General features: G+C 38.2%; 1 protein-coding gene across 1 annotated transcript in view; it reads left to right on the forward strand.

Moving 5' to 3' along the window:
• The window catches only part of LOC150097078 (uncharacterized), a 123,476-nt gene extending 107,325 nt beyond the window's left edge, over positions 1–16,151 (forward strand). Inside the window, exons 3-4 of the mRNA XM_090408305.1 lie at positions 690–1,051; positions 15,788–16,151. Of these exons, the coding sequence (XP_090264431.1) occupies positions 690–1,051; positions 15,788–16,078 (653 nt within the window). The 3' untranslated portion in view covers positions 16,079–16,151. The remainder of the gene's footprint in view (positions 1–689; positions 1,052–15,787) is intronic.
• Positions 16,152–21,977: the final 5,826 nt, after the last annotated feature.

The following is a 21,977-nucleotide window of genomic DNA, read 5'->3' on the forward strand; positions in this document are numbered from 1 at the left end:
AATGTACTGTTTTTCAGTAATATATATGGACTAAAGACAGTTTATAAGATGAAACCTGCTTACCAAATGGCAGTCATCACAGCAGGAAGTACTGACAAACAAATTGCACCTTAAGCATTGGCATTGTAGTCAATGTAGAAACAGAAGAGAGAAAGTTGTTCTTGCTAGGCTCCGTATAGGTGAGGGTCATCTTGCATAGTGTTATTTACTGAAGGCTAATCACCCACCTATCTACGAAAAATGCAAATAGTGGCACCATTTGTCATAATATGCTGGAGATCCAGCACTTCACAGGAAAAAAGGAATTCAACTTTTTGGCCAATCCACATACTCATACTGATCTTTTCAGACTCGTACAAATTGCATGATGTTTTTAACTTTTTACAAATAATTAATTTATATGAACACATTTGACTTTGAATTCTGTGCATGTGTTGATATAACATTGTCTATCTTTATTTATTAAAATTTGCTTTATGTACATAACATGTTATTTACTGATTTATCCCTTCATTACTGCTTATAGTTACCTTGAGTATTGCTGTAGCCTATGGTTTGGTTCAGTATGACGTTTGCTATCCCTATGCCAATAAACCACCAATGAAGTAATCAAACCACCCAGTCTGTTATGTAGAAATTATATCTAGTGCAGAAAAATTATTATAAGGCTCTTTTTTGTAATTTTTCAGATGTTGAGAGCAACTGTAATATCATTAGAAGAAAAAAGCCCCTTGCTAACTCAGTAACAGCAGAACATATGAAAAATGTGAATTGGCCTGATGATATAATTGGCATACAAAAGGATTATGATGTGCTCAATTTATGTGGCTATCAAAAGAAAATAATTTCTGCAGGTGCTGCCCTTCCTTCAGCTAGTAGTGAAAATGAACAACATTCTGACAAAACAGATTTGTGCAGCAGGTCAGCAGTTACGAGAGAGAATGTGAAACCACATCAGCTATTAGAAGAATTGACATCAAAATTTTGTGCTGTGTCATCTCTGAGCTCAGTAATTTGCCATGAGTTGGGCAAAATTAATGATAATCCTTCTGTAAGTGTCTGGGTTTATTTTAATATTTTTAGAATGCCATATAGTTGCAGTAATGTATTTGAATAAACGTTTTTCTTTGTTGTATAGAACTTTTCCCAATAAATAATTTCGTTTGAGATCAGTTCAAACAGAGATATAAGATTGCATATATACAGTTTTAATTATCATATTTCCACTAGTCTTGGTGGTCCAAGATTAATTAGATTGTGTTGCTTAGAATTGAAGAATATGAGAGAAAAAATTCCATTGGTGTGGAGTCACTTGTCCAAAAATTTGAAATGTGCTGTGCCTATGAGGAGATGTCATGCTTAAGCTATGCTGATGTTTATATGATGCAACTAATTCTTAGAGTTCCATCGCATTTTAGGTCACAATCAAGTTGTAATTTGATAGCATTTGCCATTGATGAACTGCTTTATCGATTAACTGTTTATGGTGCATTTTGAGCCCACTATCCTTGCCATTTTCAAATGTTTTGTACTCATCTCGCAGCTATCATTGATCTCCTACAATTCAAGTTCTGGTTGCATTGATAAGCTCAATCTGCCTCCTAATTCAAACCTAATCCCTTTTTCCGATAATTCCACATATGTTCCGTTTATTTTGAAACTTCCGCTTCTGTTAATCTGTTGTGGTCACTCTCTCTCAGACTAGGTTAAGAGTTGACAACTCTTTAATAATTGCATTTGCAGGTGCTTTTACTAAGTTAAAAGCTCTAGACATGTTTGTTTCATCCATCACATGTGCTTATTTAAATCCCCCATGATGATTATCGTCTTTGTACTTCATGAAACTAATTTGCCTAAATTTTTAACTGCTACTCCCCTCTACGGTTCCAAGCCTACAGCAACATCCTGGTGAAATTTCTTCCTACTTACCTTTACTTCACACAGTATGCTCTAGAAAACAATTCCACCACCATCTTATACCTTTATTCTGCAAAAGAGTATTATCCTCTGAGTGGACATAACTTCCCCCCTCCCTGTGGGGCACCTGTTCTTGGTAGAGCAGACCTCCCAGTCAGGGTACTGGCCCTTTTCTCAACATCAGGGTTCTCTTTGTTTTTTTTCCCATATTGTCCTGCTATTTGTGTTAAAGAGATTGTGCAAACTATTGACATAATGTTGAAAAAATTGCCTGCATGAAATATAACAACATTCCTACATGGCAGGTTTGCTCTCCAGCTTGCAGCCTCTCACTTTGTCAACTACGGAAGTCTCACACTTCATTGCCTGTCAGCATGCAATTATTTAATGCACACAGTGCAGCCCACTCTGATTTCTTCCTCATCTATTTTGATAGTTCCAGATCTAATACCTCAGTTGGCTGTGCTGCTGTGTTTCCTGATATTGCTATATCCAACCAGATCCCCCTTGATTGCAGTAATTATACAGCATACTTGCACTCGAGCATATAAAAGAAAACTGCTACAAAAAGTGTGTAATTTACATGGACTCATTTAGTTCTTTACATGCCATCTCTCTCTTGTGTATAATCCACATCCAGCGGTCTGTGTGGTTTTACAACTGTTGCACAAAATGAAGAACTTAAAGTTTGATGTTCGGTTGTGCTAAATTCCCAGCCATATAGGAATTACAGGAAATGAGACTTGCAGGAGCAGCTGCTAGTTCAGCTCATACATTTTCAGCCTACTCTTTGACAGAGAGACTACTGACGGTTTATAAGATCAAAGCTACTTACCAAACGCCAGGAAGCACTGACAATCAAATTACACTAGATTCCGCCTGAAATTAAACATTGCACTCTAGTCAATGTAGAAACAGAAGAGAGAAGTTGTTCTTGCTAGGCTCCACATAGTTATAGTCATCTTACACATTCTTATTTATTGATGGCTGATGAACCACCTATGTGCGAAAAATGCAACACAGCTCATTGGTTGTCATAGTCTGGTTGAGTGTCATCACTTCACACGAGAGAGGAATGAAATTTTTTCTTATATGGCTGGGCCATATAAACTTGGGCAGATCTTATCAGACTGAGATGCATAAAAGTTTTAAATTTTTAAAAAGAATTAATTTATACAATCACATTTTATATAAATTCTTTTTATGCGTGTGTAGATAGGAGGGCAAGGGGATGACCTGTGACCAAGCAAAAACAGTTCAATTTGAAGAGGGTTCTAAGATGAATAAGGAGAAAGGAAAATGGTTCGAGTTGAGCATGGAGAAATCGCATCGAATGGGTGGTATCAGTGGAACTAGCTCTTGATCCTGGAATGAGCGGCTGTGTTTGTATGCAAATGCTAGAAGTCTAAGAAACAAGGCAAATGAAATGGTTTCATTAATTGTAGGAATAAGTGAGACTTGGGTGGATGAGGATGACATCCTGACAGGAATAGAGATGGAAGGGTATGATGTGTTTCGTGAGGATAGAAAGGGTAAAAAGTTAGAGGGAGTGCCATTGATTATAGAGAAGGAGCTATGTCCACACAAAGAGATGCAAGAAGGAAATAGTGCCAGTGGTTTTGAGGCAGTATAGTGTGAGATAGAGGTGAATACAATGAAATACTTGGTTGGATGTTGTTATATTGTGGATGGTAGTGACTATGAAATGTATAATCAAATTAGCCAAGCAAATAAGAAAAGCGTGATCATTATGGGTGATTTTAATTATGGCAATATAGACTGTGATGATGAGATAGCAACTGGAAGTAAAGAAAATGAGTTTCTCGAGATTTTCAGGGACAACTCCCTCAGACAGTATGTAACAGAAGGCACATGGGTATTGAGGGTCTTGGATTTGATCATCTCATCAGAGGATGTAATTATAAATGATGTGTCAAATCACCTCTAGTTGGAGAGAGTGACAATGGTGGATTACCTAGGTGCTTGCCAGCAGTGTGAGGATCTCTGTGAGAAAAGGGTATATGTGGAACTACAGGTCTTGTGATTATGAAGAGCTCAGGAGACAGCTTGCAGGTGTAGCATGGAAAAGAGATCAATGCAGCTTGGAGGATATTCAAGAACTGTCTAGTAGAAGCAATGTCTAAGTGTATTCCAAGGGTCAGAAGGTTAAACAAGGTAGGTGTGAAATGGATGAATGAAGAAATTAAGCATGCTATACAGAGAAAAACGGCATTATGGAGGCAGCATAAGAGAAGTGGTAATAACCAATTCCATGAGGATTACAAAGACCAGGCAAGACAGGTGATGTGGTTGGTAATTGTAGCAAAAGTGAGGTATGAGCAGCAGTTAGCTAAAGAAGCTAAAAAGAATCCTAAGGAACTTTCGATTTGTAGCCAGCAAAAAAAAAAAGAATGATTATGGAAGGATGACATCGATTGAAGAAAATGGTAAAGGACAACTGGTGAAGATATAGTGGAGATACTTAATGAGCAGTTCATAAAGGTCTTTCATTCTTCTGAATGTGACTTCATGGAGAGATTGAGAGCACTTGATAATGTTGGGGAGAGACTGACTGTAAGTGATCAAGAGGCGTGCGGGGAGTGGAACAAACTTGATGTTAATACGGCTGTGGGACTTGATAATATATCACCACGTATTTTGAAGGAATGTGCCAGGGAGTTGACATCTGCCTTGACATGTTTTTTTAATGAGTCTTGCACTTGGTCAACTTCCAAAGGAGTGGAAGAAGGGCAAGATTGTGCCAATTCTTCATAAGGGAGTTGATAGAGCTCAAGCATCAAACTATAGGCCCATCTATGTGTCAGGTGTTGTGGTTAAGTTGTTGGAGAAGCTGGTGAGAACTAGGATCCAGAATTGGGTTGACAACAATGATATTATCTTTGATGGACAGCATGGATTTGCTGAAAGGGAGGTCATGTTTTAGTAATCAGCTTAATTATTACAATAAGGTGACGGCTTCCTTGGACAGAGGAGAAGGATACACAGTAGTATACTTATATTTCAAAAAGGATTTTCATAGATTACTGCATGATAAGTTGATAGTCAAACTAGAGCAGATGGGGTTGGATATTAGATTGGTGCATTGGATTGTACACAGGCTATCTGATAGGTATCAACAAGTTATGTATGGGGGGAGGGATATCCAGGAAAAGGAAAGTTACTAGTGGTGTACCTCATGGGTCTGTTTTAGAGCCGTTACTGTTTAACTTGTATATTAATGAAATTGGTGACGATTTGGATGGAGATATTCAGTTGTTTGCAGATGATGCAAAGTTGGGACAAAATATGAAGAGTAGAGAAGATGTTGTGGCCTTTCAAGAAGGCTTGAATAAATTGAGTGAATGGGAATGGGGATGAGCGTTCAGTGTTGCGAAATGTAAGGTTTTAAAATTTGAGAAACAAAGATAGGATGTAGAATTTATGCTTGGTGGGGATATATTGTCAGAGGTGGAGGAATAAGAGATCTTGGAGTGATAGTGGATAAGGATCTGAAATTTATGGAACACGTTACCAAAATTGTGAGGACAACACAAAAACTTCTGGGATTGATGTGGAGGACACTGACTTGTAGAAGTAGAGAGATTCTTGTTCCATTGTATAAGTCTTTGATTAGGCCACACATGGACTACAGTTCACAGATTTCGTCACCTGGTTTTCAAAAGGACGAAGAGATGTTGGAAAGGGTCCAGAGGTGACTGACTAACGTAGTTTCTGATCTCTGGAATGTCGAATATGAGGAAAGGTTTGAGAAGATGCAATTTACAGAATCTAATGGATAGGAGGAAGAGGGGAGATATGATAGAGATCTACAAGTTAGTAAGGGGTTGTTATAGGATCAATGTTGGAGGGGTTTTACAGCAAAAGGGGGGAGAACCAGAGGTCATCCCTGGAAGTTGTATAAATAGGGTGTGAGCAGGGGAGTGAGAAGCAGGTTTTTTGTATGCAGAGTTGTGACTGATTGGAATGCCTTGCCTGAGAGTGTGGTGTCTTCAGAGAAATTGAGTGTGTATGTGTAAGGCTGGCATGATGAGCTGTGTGTATGACAAAAGGACCTCCTAGATGAGTCTTTGACTCCATGGGGTGTTCATCATCTTCTTCTTCCTTATACCCTCTTTTACCTTGCGGTGTTGAGGTCCATTGATCATCGGACCTCACTCCGTTTACAGGATAAGGTGGCCAGCCTTATGCCCCAGTGTATCCTATGGCCTGTAGTGTTGGGTTCTCAAGGCCAGTTTGCCTGCTTTGCGGGATGAAAAACCCCAGAATAAACTGGGAAAAAACCCTGCTGTCCACGCCCAAGACTGGCTAACTTGGCTATGGCTGAGGAAGATCCTTCAGCTCCTCACGTCACCGACGGGAATCGAACCTAGAACACTCCTTCCTCAGGCATATGGTTGCGAAGCGCATAGCCACTAGGCTAACCACACGGACTCCATGGGGTGTTGTGTAATAATAATAATAATATGTAAATACGTTGTTTAACTGAATTAAACATCAGAAACAAAGGGTTTGAGTTCATTGATTTATTGTATACAATGTGGTCTAAGATTGTCGGCATTAGTGAAATCTGGCTATCAGAATCTGATATGGTAACTGGGATTGAGTGTAATGGATATACTATTTTTAGGAATGACAGAAGAGATAGGAGAGGAGGGGAGGTACTACTAATAATATCAGATGACATCAGTCAAATTACGGTAGAAACGCTAGAGGACAATGTTGGTAACAATGTCTATATAGCACAGAGTTTGAGGCTATCTAGTGTGAAGTGGTGGCTACCAGAATGAAATATATGGTGGGGTGTTGCTACAGACATGGCGTTTCAGTTGCAAAGGACGAAAAAAATTCATCTCCAATTTATCCTTATGGATACTAAACGAGTGATCATTATGGGTGAATTTATTTATCCAAACATTGATTGGGTAGAATAGAAATCTCATGACAAGAATGAAGCAGAATTTATTGAGTTGTTGCGAGACAACTTTCGCATTCAGCATATGAAAGAAGGAAGTAGAGGTCAAAGAGTGTTAGATTTGTTCATTGTGTCAGAAGGGGTCTCTGTTAAAATATGACTACTTTACTACTAATATGTGACAGAGATCATCCTTGTCAGTAGCCTATTATATTGATGTGCCAATTAGGACAGGTTACATAATGAACTACAAAGCTGAAAATTCTGATCAACTTAGGAGAATACGATTTTTAGTTCCATGGTATCAGTTAATGAATGGGAAATATGTCAGCAATGCATGGGAATCTGTGAAAAAGTATACTGCTTAAATGAGGCAGTATATGAATGCATCCATAGTGCTCAAAGAATAAGTAGATTGTGGCTGAAATGGATGTGCAACCATATCAACCATGAAATCCACAAGAAGGAGATGATGTGGAAAGAATACCGTAAGAATAAGAGTGAGAGGAGTTATGAAATATATAGCATAGGCCAGAAAAGTATCGAGTATTGTGTGGAAAGCCTAAATCGGAGTATGAAAAAGGAAATTGGCGATGCAGGCTAAAGGCAATCAAAAAAAAGAATTTTATCATTATGCCACAAGCAAAAGAAAGAATGAATGTGGAAGAATAACTTTACTGAATGCAGATAGTACTCTAGTGTCAGAAGCTAATGAGTGCTCACTTTGCTAAGATATATCAACCAGGTGTATGTAACATGGTGTACAATGTTACTGCTACATTGGATGAAGAGTTAGATGTTAGAGAGCTGTTGCATAACCTGGATAAGAATTTGTCAATAGGGACATATGGAATATCAGCATGCTTGCTAAAGGAATTTTCAGCTGAATTGGCTAGACCTTTCACATGTATAACTTTACTGAATGCAGATAGTACTCTAGTGTCAGAAGCTAATGAGTGCTCACTTTGCTAAGATATATCAACCAGTGTATGTAACATGCTGAATTGGCTAGACCTTTCACATGTTTGTATAACTTGAGTTTCAGCTCAGGAATGATACCACAGGAATGTATGATAGTTCTGTTGTACAAGGGTGGTACAAAAACCGATGTGTCTAATTACTGACCTCTCAGTATATCTGGTGTGGTAGTGAAGATTTTAGAGGTAAGATCTCATACAGAAATGTGTATAAAAACAAGCTGTACTCTGAAGGGAAGAGCATGAGCTTACTAAATTAAGGTCATGTTTTAGCAGTATGCTCATATTTTACAACAATGTTACTGCCAAGCTGGATGAAGAGAATGGATACAGTATGATAATGTTGGATTTTGCTAAGGCATTTCATAGGATACCACACAAAACGGTGTTGCATAAACTGAAGAATACGGGATTGGAAAAAAACTCTTGATTTGGATCAATGAATGGTTGACAGACAAATATCAAAAAGTGATATACAGTGGGTGTGAATCTGCCAGATTTAAGATGACCAATGGTGTATCTCAGGGTTCAGTCATTGAACCGTTGTTGTTCAATCTATACATTAATAACATTAGAAAGGGTGTAACAGGATATATGCAATTGTTTGCATATATCCTGTTACACCCTTGGAAATTTAACATTCTTAACTTATCAGGGTATAACACCAAATATATAATTTCTTGGTAGCTTTAATTTATAGTATAACCAAGTGAAAAACTTTCCAACAACATATGAAGAGGAAGGTTATATTCATTGCATTTTTCAATAAGCAGGCTTATTGATTGGACATTAAAATTAAAATTAATTTTTATTAGGAAAAGATTTTTGGAAAATTTTCTGGTGTATTTTTCTTTTTTTGGGGGCATGACCCCTTGCCCTCCCAGGTGCATCACTGCCTCTCCTTATATCTACCAAACTCTGCAGTCCACATTCCCTTAGCCGATCCTCAAAACTAACATTGTACAGTCCTGAAACCATCTTTGTTATCCACATCTATACCCTTCCCACAGTTAATTTATCCCCTTCAAATCCTGGGGGGACCAAATTTGAAAACAGTAGTCTAAGTGTGGTCTGATCAGGGTCTTATACAATGGAATGTAACTCTTATCTCTGTGGGTCAGCATCCTTCTCAGTATTGCAGCAATCCTCTGGGTTACCTTCACCACCTTTGCAATATGTTCCCTGAATTTCAGGTTTCTATCAATTCTCACCCCCAGATCTCGTCTCCCCCACTTCCTCCAGTACAGCTCCTCCAATCGAATATACAGTCTCCCATTGATGTATCCCAGACTTCAAGACTTTACATTTTGCTGCATTAAACCAACCCCCCCCCTGTTCATTTGCCCATCTGTCTAGTTTATTCAAATCCTCTTCCAAGGCTGCCACATCTGCAAACAACTGAATATCCCCCAGCAATCCACTGACGATGTCATTGATGTAAAGGTTAAACAATAGAGGTCCCGGTAATGAGCCCTGTGGAACTCTCTTGTAACATTCTGCCGCCTTGATATTGCCTCACCATATACAACTCTCTGATACATATCAGACAGCCAATCCTGAATCCAATTGACTAACCCGACATCTAAACAACCCAAGTGCTGCAAATTAAATATCAGCTTATCGTGTGGCACCCTGTCAAATGCCTTTCCAAAACCCAAAAAATGGCACTATATGACTTTTCCTCATCAACTGCTCTTGCCACTTTATTATAAAAGGCAATCATATTACTAAATCAAGCGCACCCCTTAACAAATCCATGTCTCGCAGATAACATTACCCTCATTTGCCCAACGCTGTGTATGGTCCCTCACTAATTTCTCCAAGATCTTAATAACTACTGATGAAACACAAACTGATCTATAATTAGACACATCCATCTGCTGCCACCCTTATGCAATGGCACTATCTTACCTTCCTTCCATTCCTTGGATACCTTTCCCTTAGCCAGACTTTCATTGAAAAGCCAGGTCAATCGAGCTGTCAGTTCTTTAGCACATTCTCTCAAAATCCGTAGTGAAATATGGTCCAGTCCCACAGCTTTACTGACATCCACAGTACTCAGTATTTGAAACGCACTCTTCTTGCACTTCTAAATCTCGAACCTACCCTATCCCTCTAAGTATTAAAACCTACTTCAGGATGAAACACCCCAAACATACCCCAAACAATGTTAATTGAAAAATTCCATTAAGTCCTTTACATCAATCACTCTATTCCCATTTTTATCCCACAATATCATGCTTCCACGATCATTTCTCCTCCTACTGGTCACATAGCTAAAAAATTTCCTAGGATTTTCTTTGGATCTTAGTGCCAATCTTTTCTCGTATTCCAGTTTTGCCTTCCTTGCCATAGTAGTCGCTCTCCTGGCCTGAGTCTTATGTTCTTCATGCACCTGCTCTCCACCCCTCTTGTTATATCTCTTCCATAACATCTCTTTCACCTGCAGTTCCTATTTGGTATTGTTTGCCATCCACTTTACACCAAATTGTGTCCACTTCTTCACTTGTGGAATACATCTTACTATTTCTGCTAAGAAATATTCCTTCACAATTTCCCAAGCACTAATGATATCCCGGCCTTCCAATTCCTCCCTCCATGAACCTTCCCCAAGTTGATGTCTGAGACTATTATAATCACCTGCCTTATAATTCCACATATGTTACATTTTCTTTGATACTCCTGAATGCCTATTCATCTTCCAAGTCAAAACCACATGGTCACTCTCTCCAACTGGCGGGAGAGATGTCATCACAGTTATTATCAGCTCTTTTGATGCTGTGACCTAATCCAAAACTCTTAAACCTCTTGTTCCCTCTATTACATGTTGCCTAGAACGTTTGTCCCTCGAGAATTTAGAAATTCCATTCCCTTATTACTACATGCATCTTCCTCTTCCCAACTTATACTCTGTAGTTAAAATCTCTCACAACAATCATTCTTCTTGCACTTGCCAAACTCAACTGCCTAAACATCTCCTGCTCTCCACCCTCTGTGCTCCGTGGCTTGTAGCAACACCCCACTAAATATCCTGTCTTGCCCACCTCTACCTCACACCGTACGCTTTCAAAACCATTAGAGTCACTACCTTCCAAAGCCTCCACTCTTAGAGGACATAAGTCATTACTTATCCTAAGAAGTACTCCACCACCGCGTTTTCCCTTCCTATCCTGCCAAAAAATGCTGTACCCTGCTACTTCTATTACTGTAATTATATCATCTTCCCTCAACCATGTCTCGGAGATCCCAATAATCTTTGGCCAGACTGATGCTATCAGCACCACCAATTCATCTCCTTTATTCCGGATACTCCTGGCATTAGTTATAAAGCATAAAAATGTCACTGCTTCTGTACTTGTTATTATCCCCTCCAGACTCCACTGGGCTCAGTGTTATGCCATGGTACTGTTTCAAGATACCTCCTGAGTGTATCATAATTACCTGCCTTGTAGTTCCACATATACTGATTATGAAGACAGATTGAGAATTTATAGACTGCAGACACTAGCAAACAGGAGAAATTGTGGTGATATGATTAAGACTTACAAACTTCTGAAAGGTTCATACAGGATTTCAGTTGATGGAATTTTTCGATTTATGGAGGGTGGGGAAAGGACGAGAGGGCATCTTTGGAAACTGAGAATGAAGGGTGTGAGGGCTACATTTTTCTCTCAGAGTGTGGTACGTGATCGGAATGGATTGCCTTTGGATCTTGTGAGTGGAAGCAGTGTGAATGAATTCAAGAATAAGTATGATAGCTGGTGTGTGTAGTATGTAGCCTCCCTCGATGAGTGTCTGACTCCCTGGAGGTCTCTCTTAATAATAATAATATACCCCTTCTTAACTGGAACTTCCACATATTTTGCTGCCTACCAAGCCAAGACCACATGATCACTTTCCCCAGTTGGAGACAATGTAGTCTCCTTAGATATAGACAGGTATTCTGATGCTATAATCAGATCCAGCACTCTCATACCCTGAGTCTCTGCCACATTTGGCTTCAAGGAATTACCTCTCAGTAAGTGTATAAATTCCATTTCCATCCTACCATGTTATTTGTCCTCCTTCCAATTTATGTCTCCGAAGTTTAAGCCCCTCTCCCCATAATTATTACTCGAATTGCACTCGTACTAATCTGCTGATGCATTTCTTCTTATCCGGTTAGCATATCTGCTCGCCCACCTTTTGGCTGCAGAGCAGATACGCTAACCACTCAGCCAACCAGGCCAGCATTTTATATTGCAGTTCTTTTTTTTGCCTAGTATGTCACCATCTTCATTATTTTTGAGACTGAAGTGGCTTGAATAAGTACCATGTTTGTCTTTAGGGCATTGTTCCTGTATTTGTCTAACCCTTAGTCGACCCAAGATGGTTTGAGGTAAAATCAGGTGTCCGAAAAGGGTGCATATTATTTCCACTATTTTGGATCACTTTATGAAGGAAAGCAGTATTAAACTTCATATGAAAATTGGAGATGTTAATCTTAGCTGTTTACTTTATGCAGATGATGTTATACTTCTGAATAAATCTACAAAGTCTGCCAGATTCCCTGATTAATTGAATAACTATCTGCTATAATACATTTGGTGTGAAACTCAGCAGTAACAAGACAAAGACAATGAAAATAGGCAGAAAGATTGAAAATATCAACTGCATCGTGAATGAAAAACCTATAGAAGAAGTAACACATTTCAGCTATGTAGAAACAATTTTTAGTGAAGATAGTAAATTAAATATGGAAATAGACAACTGAATCAACAAAACCGGTGTGGTGGGAACTCAACTGAATAAATTTATATGCAGTAAGAGAAATTAGTCAAAACATTAAATTAGCTGTATATAATACAGTGTTCAAACCAATTTTAACATATGGATATGAGAGCTGGGTCAGAAGTAAAACACTTGACCAAAGACTACAGACCACAATATAACATTAGTATAACATTAAAAAGTATAACATTAAAAAGGATGATATTATGAAAGAATTTCCCATTTTTAGCATTTAGGAATGTGTCAGTAGGCCTAATCTCAGGTGGTATGGTCACTTAAACAGAACGGGGGGAGGAAAGATTAGCAAAACAAGTGTTCTCTGCAAGGTTGGCAGGGAAAAGACCCACAGGAAGACCAAGATGTAGATGGATTGATACAGTAAAAATCTCCTTAAAAGACAGAAATATAAGATCTGATAATATTGGAGTCTTGACAGATAACCTATTCATTTGGAGGAACATTATGGATTGAAAGTTAGTAACAGTGTAACTTTTTCATGTAGTACTATCATAATTATCCTGTACACCCCCTGAGGATACTTATCAAGAATTTGATGATGATGATAATAGTCCACCCGTGGTACTAAAAACATGTTCACTAAGTTTACAGCTTTTCTTGGGAGGGATTATTATTACGTAACACCTCCAGGGAGTCCAAAGACTCATCGAGGGAGGGCACCTGCTCTACAACTCTCCATCTCCACCAATCCACCAAATGCAACTACATTCATCATCTACTGCTGACCACCACCACTAGTATTTTCACAGACAATCGCAAACATCCATGCCCATGGTGGGATTCGAACCCGCAGCCTTATGGATAGAGAGTGGATACGCTAACCACTCAGCCAAATAGACCGGATTCATGTTAAAAATCTCATTTCACTCTTCAGATTTGTCACACTCACTCCATCTTTTTTTCACTACACATTATTCCCCGCTTCCTATGCTGCATCTGCGTGTTACTTAGATGCGACTTCTTGTTAGTACCACTCCCAGCCGACCTGTCGCCTAGCCTCCTGCTGGTGGGATATATTTTTGACTGTAGAAGCATATGTTCATGGGGCCGGTTTGCCTTCTTGCGGGATGAAAAACACAGATAAACTGCCAGAAAAAACCCTATTGCCCACGCCCAAGACCGGCTAACTTGGCTATGGCTGAGGAAGATCCTTAAGTTCCTCATGTCTTCGACAGGAATCGAACCTGGGACACTCCTTCCCCAGGCATGTGGTTGTGAAACACAAAGCCACTAGGCTAATTGCGTTGACAGATTTGTCACACTCACTGCACCCTGTTTAACGTTGTTTGCATTCTCAAAACTCGCATTCATGCTCTGTACTTAAACATTTTTATGTTAGTTTTAGTCATAGAAAGTTGTAAACTTATTGGAATTAGTGATCTGAGTAAGTTATTTGTTAGGTTATTTTGGAACTCTGGTAGAGACTAAATATGGTACTTTTTTAAGCCAGTTCAGATCTATAGTTCTGATTTTTTTTATCCTTGCACACAACCTCACCACTTGCCTCTCTGGCAGAATCAATCAATGTTTTCTTCAGAGTTTGCCACTGAATCTCCAAGGTTTGATTCCTGTTCTCAAACTCTTTCATTTTCTTTTCAATAATCTTTCTGTATTTTAGTCTACAGTTCACACCTGTGAGCTGCTCAACTTTTATTCACTTTAAAACTTTCTTACATGTTATTCTTTTCAATATGAAATTCAATTTTATCCTGTTCAAGACTAAATAGTGATCACTTCCAATTTCAAATCCTCTGTACACTCTGGTGTCCTGCACCAGGGAGAAAACATCACTATCAACAATAACATAGTCAATGAGACTTTTCTTATTCCTAGCCTCTTTTCTCCATGTGAATTTGTGCACATTTTTATGTTGGAACATGGTGTTAGTAATAACCAATCCATGTCCCGAGAAGAAATCCAACAGATATTTGCCATTATTATTAGCTTTGCTCTTTTCTCCAAATTTTCCCAAAATATTTTTGTATGTCTCACAGTCATTTCCTACTCTGCTATTTAGATCCCCAACAAGGACCAACTTTTCCTTTTTCATTGTGTCAGTTACTTTTTCTAAAGCGTCAAAAAATTCCTCCACTTCTACCTTAGTAGAACCTTCTGTGGGACCATAGGCACAAATAAGTCTCATTGTCCAGTTCCCCATTCTCATATTTGCCCACATTACTCTACTTGAGACTGACTGCCATTCAAGAAGATTAGCCTCGTATTTTGTGTTGAATACTATGGCTACTCCTTCTTTTCCTTGATTGTCATTGCCTGAACATAACATTTTGTATTTATTGCTCAGAAAGATCTCACCAGTTTTGGTCTTTTTTGTTTCAGTCACCCCTATTATGTCGATCTAGTACTTATCTAATTCCTCAGCTAGCTCCATTTTTTTGCCATTCAGGTTTCTTACGTTGATAGTACCGATCTTTAACTCTGGTGATGTTGAGTTGGGGTTTGTTTTCAGATTTGTTCCAGTAGCTGACTTTTTTGCTGTTCGACCTGGTTCCCTGGCAAAAACAACGGGGACCTTGTTTAACCTGGCGACGCCCCAGCCGGCATGAAATTTTGTCATGTTGTACCATAATTTTTTATTTTGGTTTAACCAATAAGAATACAATTTGGTTGGCTAAATCCCAAATTGCCAGCCCATCCTCGTTCGTTCAGTATCCAAGTAGATACCCAACAGGGTGCACCACGAGAAGGTGAGGATTGGACATTAGGTCAGAAGCCCTGGTCGTTTCTCCGCATTCCTTTAAAGGCTATGTGGAGGTCTCCTCTTAGTTATATAGCTTTGACCCTTAAGCACCCCGAGTAGATTTCATCCTCATACTTTTTAATGGTCATTGGAATCCATTTTGAAAATGGTTGGTTGGTTCATCCATACTGAGTGAAATTAAATTGCAATAATTCATTTATGTAATATTATTTAATACATAATCTTTAACTAAGCATCATGGTCATCCTCAGTGCATATTTAAAATGTTTGTTCCTTATATCTTTATATTGAATAGTAGTGAGTTTAAAGGAGGGCGTAACAGCCATAAATCTTGTGACTAGTGATGAGGTGGCAATATTAATGCAGTCTTATTTATTCTTGCATAATTCTTTTTCATTGTTATTAAGGTGGTTATTGCCTTCAAAATTAACATGATTTATTTTTTCTCATTAGGATAAACATTTAGAAGAAGTGATATCAAATAAGATTGCAGATATCATTGTATCTCAAATGACGTCCAAGTTAGCACTACAGTCTTTATCAAATCCATCAACTTCTATTCTACCATTAGAAGTCAAAAGGGTTAATAAAGGTACCCAAACAGATGAAATTTGTATAAACAAAAATGAATTTCCTCTTCTCTCACAACCCATAGATTGCAGTGTAAGCTTATCAGCAGTGAATCAGTGTGTTCAGACTTTCATTACTGGAAATGTTCTGTTCATAAACATCTGCCCACAGTAACTAATGTAGTAAGATATATAAAATGTCATATTGAAAATGTTAATAAAGAATTGGAAAGCAATAAGAATGTAAACCAGCATAGCATTTAATAGATACAAATTTTATATTATTTTAAATGTCTTAAAATATGAAGATATTTATGTTGAATATTTTATTTTAAAATATAATTGTTAATGGAAAAATCCTAATAATGGAACTGAATTAAGCATGTATTTGGAAAGATGTTGAAACTGTTGAATTTCACTACAAAATATTTTGCAAAAGCAGTAGTTCAATTGCAAAACAGATGAGGGTCCTTTTAGTGAGTATTACATTTATATAAAAGAAGTATGCTATTTCCTGCTAATCTTTTGAAATAAGAGCCTTCGTATCTTAGTTGGTTTTGACAATACACTTTGGTTGGAAAGACCTGAGTTCTAATCCCTTTTAGGACACAGAGAACCTTTATCAGGACTTTCAAGTGAACATGAGTTAGCCAGTTTCATATGTAGGTGGCAGGGTTTTTCATCTCGTAAAACCAGCAACTGGCCAGAAGAACACATGCAACTGACAACCATAATACACTTATGCAGATAGTATTAACTGCTGTATTAGAGCATTCATTGGGTCTCATAGAAGCCAAGTTATGAACCGTAATAGGCCACTGAGCCTAACATGCAGGGGAAAATGGGAAGCAGACAAGAGTGATGTTCTCTTCTCTCCTTCCTAGTTATCAGTGTTTCTGAAATTTTGTAAAGAAAAAATGTTAATGCAAGTGTGAGAGAGAGATTTTTTTTAATAATGTGAATCCCATCCATCGCAGGTAGTACACCTGTCATTAGACAGGTGTACTACCTGTGATGGATGGGTAGTAAACCTGTCATTACACATTAGTACCATGAGTCGGCTGATGTTTAGGCAATCCAAAAATCCTGCTATAAAGACCAAACACAGAACCTCCTTCCTAAAGACATTCCTAAACATCACAATTGATAACTTTCTGTGAGTGGCAGAAAAACAGTTTATGAATCAAAGATAATTCTAAACAAAACCATTGAGTTTTGTACAAATTCTGTGTGGAAGTATTAGGAAAATGTATTTTATGATGATCACTAAATATGTTTGATACAAAAATTAATAATAAACAGAATTAACAACGGTAGCCAAACGAAGATTTCTCTTTTCCCTTCCCATGTTTTTTTTGGAAAAATTATGAAAAACGATAAGACTTTGGTAAGAACATGGAAAATAAATATCAAGAAGGTGGCAAGATATTCTGGAGGTTGGTGAAGAAGCTCAGAAATGGCAGAAAGAGTGCTGTAAAAGGAATTAGAGATGAAACTGGAGAAAAAGATATCCTTGATGTATGGAGTAATTACTTCGAAAAATTGCTAAATGAAACAAGCAGTGATGATCATATTAAAAACAGCACAGTGGTAAAAAAACACTCAACAGGCATGCAGTCAGGAATACATATCCATACATGAAGTAGAAAAAGCTATCAAAAGCCTGAAATGTGGAAAGGCAGCAGGAGTAGATGATATTCGACCAGAAATGCTCAAGTATGGAGGTATAAAAGTCTTACATTGGCTGCACTGCATAGTTTCAGAAGGTCTTCACAGAGGGACGAATTCCAGATGATTGGAGTAAAGCTCTCATAGTACCCATATATAAAAAGGGAAATGAAACTGAATGTAAGAATTACAGAGGTATTTCTCTACTGAGTGTTCTGGGTAAGATATATGCAAGTATACTTGAGAAACGGTTGAGAAGGATTGTGAAAGAGAAGCTTGGTGAAGAACAAACTGGATTCAGGCCAAATAGGGGCTGTCAGGATGAGATTTTCACTTTATGACAAATAGTTTGAGAAATCATGGGAATATAACAAAGATCTCTATTTAAGTTTTGTAGATCTAGAAAAGGCATATGACAAGGTTCCAAGAGAGAGAGAAGCTATTCAAAACATTACAGTTGTATGGTGTCAATGGGACATTATATCAAACAATTCTTAGTGTTTATTTGAGTTGTAAGTCAGCAGTTAGAATTGAAGGAAGTGCAGGAAGATGGTTTAATGTTAAATCTGGTGTGAGACAAGGATGTACATTATCCCCTCTGTTATTCATTATCTATATGGATCACATTATAAGGAAAGTAGTATTAAACCTGATATCAAAATTGAAGATGTTAATCTCAGCTCTTTTCTTTATGTGGATGATGTTATGCTTCTAAATAAATCTGCTACAAGTCTGCAATATTCCCTGACTAAATTGAATAACTGTTGTAAGAGATATGGTATGAAGGTCAGCAATAACAAGACAAAGACAATGAAAATAGGCATTGAAAATATCAACTGCATTGAATGGAGAACCTATAGAACAAGGAAAACATTTCAGATACTTAGACACGATTTTTATTGAAGATGATAAATTAAATATGAAAATAGACAATAGAATCAACAAAGCCAGTATGGTAGGCTTTGTTGTATACAAACTTTCCTGGTTGTGTACGTATCTCTGTGAACACTGTACACTGTGTAGTTTGTACAATGTTCAAACCAGTTTTAACCTGTGCATCTGAGAGCTGGGTCAGAAGTAAAACACTTGACCAAAGACTAGAGACAGCAGATATGAGAGTCCTGAGAAAGATAACAGGCATGAACAGATGGCATCAATGGCAATATCGTATAAAAAACGAGGATATTAGGAAAGAACTTGACATTGTCAGCATCCAGGAATGAGTTAGCAGAGTTAATCTCAGGTGGTATAGTCACTTAAATAGAATGGGAGAGGAAAGATTAGCAAAACGTGTTTTCTGCCCATTTGGCAGGAAAAAGATGCAGAGGAAGACCAAGATATAGGTGGATTGATACAGTAAAAAGCGCCTATGAAGACAGAAATATAAGATCTGATAATGTTGGAGTCTTCACAGGTAACAGACTGATTCGGAGGAAAATGGTAGATAGAAGTTAGTAATAACGTAAATTTTTCATGTAGTACTATCATATCCTGTACACCCCTTGAGTGTATATGTCAGCGATTTAATGGGAAGCAGACAAGAGTGATTCAGTATTCAATGTTTAACATCAAATAGGCTGCTTTCTGGTCAAGTAAGGCAATTATAATAATGCTGATACTTAGGAGTCTGTATTTTATTTCTTCCTTAAGATAGTACTGACTTGCATATTTTTCCAGGGCTTAGCTGGATCTCCTACACTGATAGTCTTAATAATCTTAATGAAGATTACAGTAAGAACAATAATTTCTATGGATACGTATTTTTTAGTCACCTTTTCCCTTTATATTAGCTGGAAACAAGTATATATTTTGCTTCCATCATACAGTACTGTAAGAATATTAATATTTATCTGTATACATTTATCCTGATCAGTGTAGTATCACAGAACACAATTATTATTATTACATAACACCTCCAGTGAGTCCTAAGGGTCATCAAGGGAAGGCACCTACTCAAAACTCTATGTCTCCACCAACCACAACTACCTTCGTCGTCTACACCAATGCCACTACCGTCGACCATCACCACTAGTATTTTCACAGACAATCACAAACATCCATGCCAAGGGTGGGATTCAAACCCGCAGCCTTTTGGTTGGAGAGTGGATACTCTAACCATGCAGGCAAAGTTGGAAAATGTAAGATTAGAAGACTGAAGTCCAACGGGCACCGTCTATGGGTGCTAGTGGGCAGCCTTAGCTGTTGTGCAGGAGGTCTAAGAATTAATGTTTCCCAAATCTTGTGAAGTTTAACATAACCATATATATTTAGATTAGGTTGGTTTTTTAAATCTGCTGTTCATTCTAAGTCTTTAAATCTTGGGAAGTTTAACATAACCATATATATTTAGATTAGGTTGGTTTTTTAAATCTGCTGTTCATTCTAAAAAGTCTTTAAAGTTTATATTTGCTGCAGTGAAGCATAGTGGTTTTACCTATTTAATTCTGTGCCAGAGAGGTAAGGGAGTGGATCATTAGGGGAGCAGAGATACATACACAAACTTTCCTGTCATGAGTTCAGCTGTGGGGAAAGCCAAGCTTTCCCCACAGCTGAACTCTCCTTTATTTGCTATACTTTCTTCTCCAATGGCTATAATGAAAAAAGATTAACAAAATAGTATTTTTTTTATATATGATCCACACATGAAAGGCCAAAGACGTATAGCACATTAGTGCCATGTGTGGACAAAAGGAATAGAAGAAGGGAGGAATCTTCACATTTTGCTAGAACAGCGAAGGTTATAATGTTTGGGGAAGGCAGAGTGGGAGAGACTGTTCCAAAGAACAGATGTAGATGGAATGAACGAGCAGGCATTGAAGGTGGTTTGGTGAGTTTCAGGATGGACTGTAAAAGGTTGTTGGTTAGCAGTGGCTCTTGTTTTAATAATTTTGGAGGAGAGTGGAGGAATGATAGTGGCTAATTCATCAGAGCACTGTCCATGGAAGTATCTGTAGAAGTACAAGCCAGAAAGTGAACATAATGTGAGAGAGAGATCATTTATTAGCTCGATTGCACTCTCTGGATAGAATCGAGCAATTTACAATCTAATAGAAGATTTTGGTGCACCATGCGAAATATGGGTGCAATATTCCATGGTGGGCCAAATTTGGGATTTCTATAGAATTAGCAGCTGTGAAGATGTGAAATAGTATCTTGTGCAAAAAAAGTACAAGTTTTTTGCTGGCTGCAAAAGCTATAGTTGAAATGTCCTCCTGCCAGGAAAGATCATGGAAGCAAGTCAGTCCAGAAAGAGAAATCTGATTGTGTTTAGATATGTCAGTACTATTGAAGGTAAGGGGGAGAGGTGCGAGCTCCTTCTTGAGAGAGATCAGGCTGGACTGAGTTTTGGTAGCTTTGAAGCCACCAAAACTCAGTCCTTGCCCCATTGGGATATAGCTAGATCAGAGTTCTGGTCATGGTAGATCCTCAAGATCTATCACAACCAGATAGAGCACTACAAGATTTGTCAAATGAAAAGGAGGAATGGAGTGTACTGTCATCGGTAAGCTATAGATAGGATTGGAAGTCTGTGAGATCAGGTCATTTATATACAAGAGGAAAAGAGTGGGTGAAAGAACAAAGCCTCTGGGTGCTCTTGCATTGGTTGGGAAACCAGAGGAGAGGAAACTGTCCACCATGACACATAGTGAGAAAGTTGCCAATCCAGCTGCAGAGTGGAAGGCAGTCCGTAGGATGGCAGTTTGTTAATTAGACTCCTGTGCAAAACGATCAAATGCTTTTGAAATGTCAAGGGCAACCACATACGTTTCTCCTACTTTTTTCAAGGCTTGAGTCCAGAGGTGGATGGTGAAAGCAAGATGAGCTGTAGATCACGAGTGGTGAAATCTCTACTGCTGGTCACTGATTAATTAGCATGTCTCTAGGTGGTTCAAGAGTTGGTGCTGGTTGACCTTCTCGATATTTAGTTAGAAGTGAGAACAATTGAATGGTAGTTCATTGATTGACTTTTATCACTTTTCTTGGGGATGGGTGAATGCTAGTTGAATATTATTATTTCGGGCAACTCCAAGGAGTCGACAGACTCATCGAGGGAGGTCCTAACATCATTTCAAGAACAACTATTTGACATTACACAGTATCTATCATACCTCGCCTTGAAATCATTCACGGTCATAGCACCCACAACAGATTCTCGCAGCTTATTCCAATTATTCACCACTCTGCAAGTAAAAAACCTAGCTCTAACACCCCTGCTAACCACATTCTTGCCCAGCTTCCATGTATGGCCACTAGTCCTATTCTGAAAAATATCTTCTGGATTAATCTTAATAAAACCCTTCAGTAATTTGAATGTCTCAATTATATCACCCCTTTTCCGCCTATCAACCGATTTTTGCAACCCGCAAATCTTCAACCTGTTCTCATAAGGTTCATTCCACAGACCT

Source organism: Typopeltis vanoorti, chromosome 18 (assembly GCF_054136105.1).
Source record: "Typopeltis vanoorti isolate ZY-2024b chromosome 18, IOZ_Tvanoo_1.0, whole genome shotgun sequence".
NCBI classification, from domain to species: domain Eukaryota; kingdom Metazoa; phylum Arthropoda; class Arachnida; order Uropygi; family Thelyphonidae; genus Typopeltis; species Typopeltis vanoorti.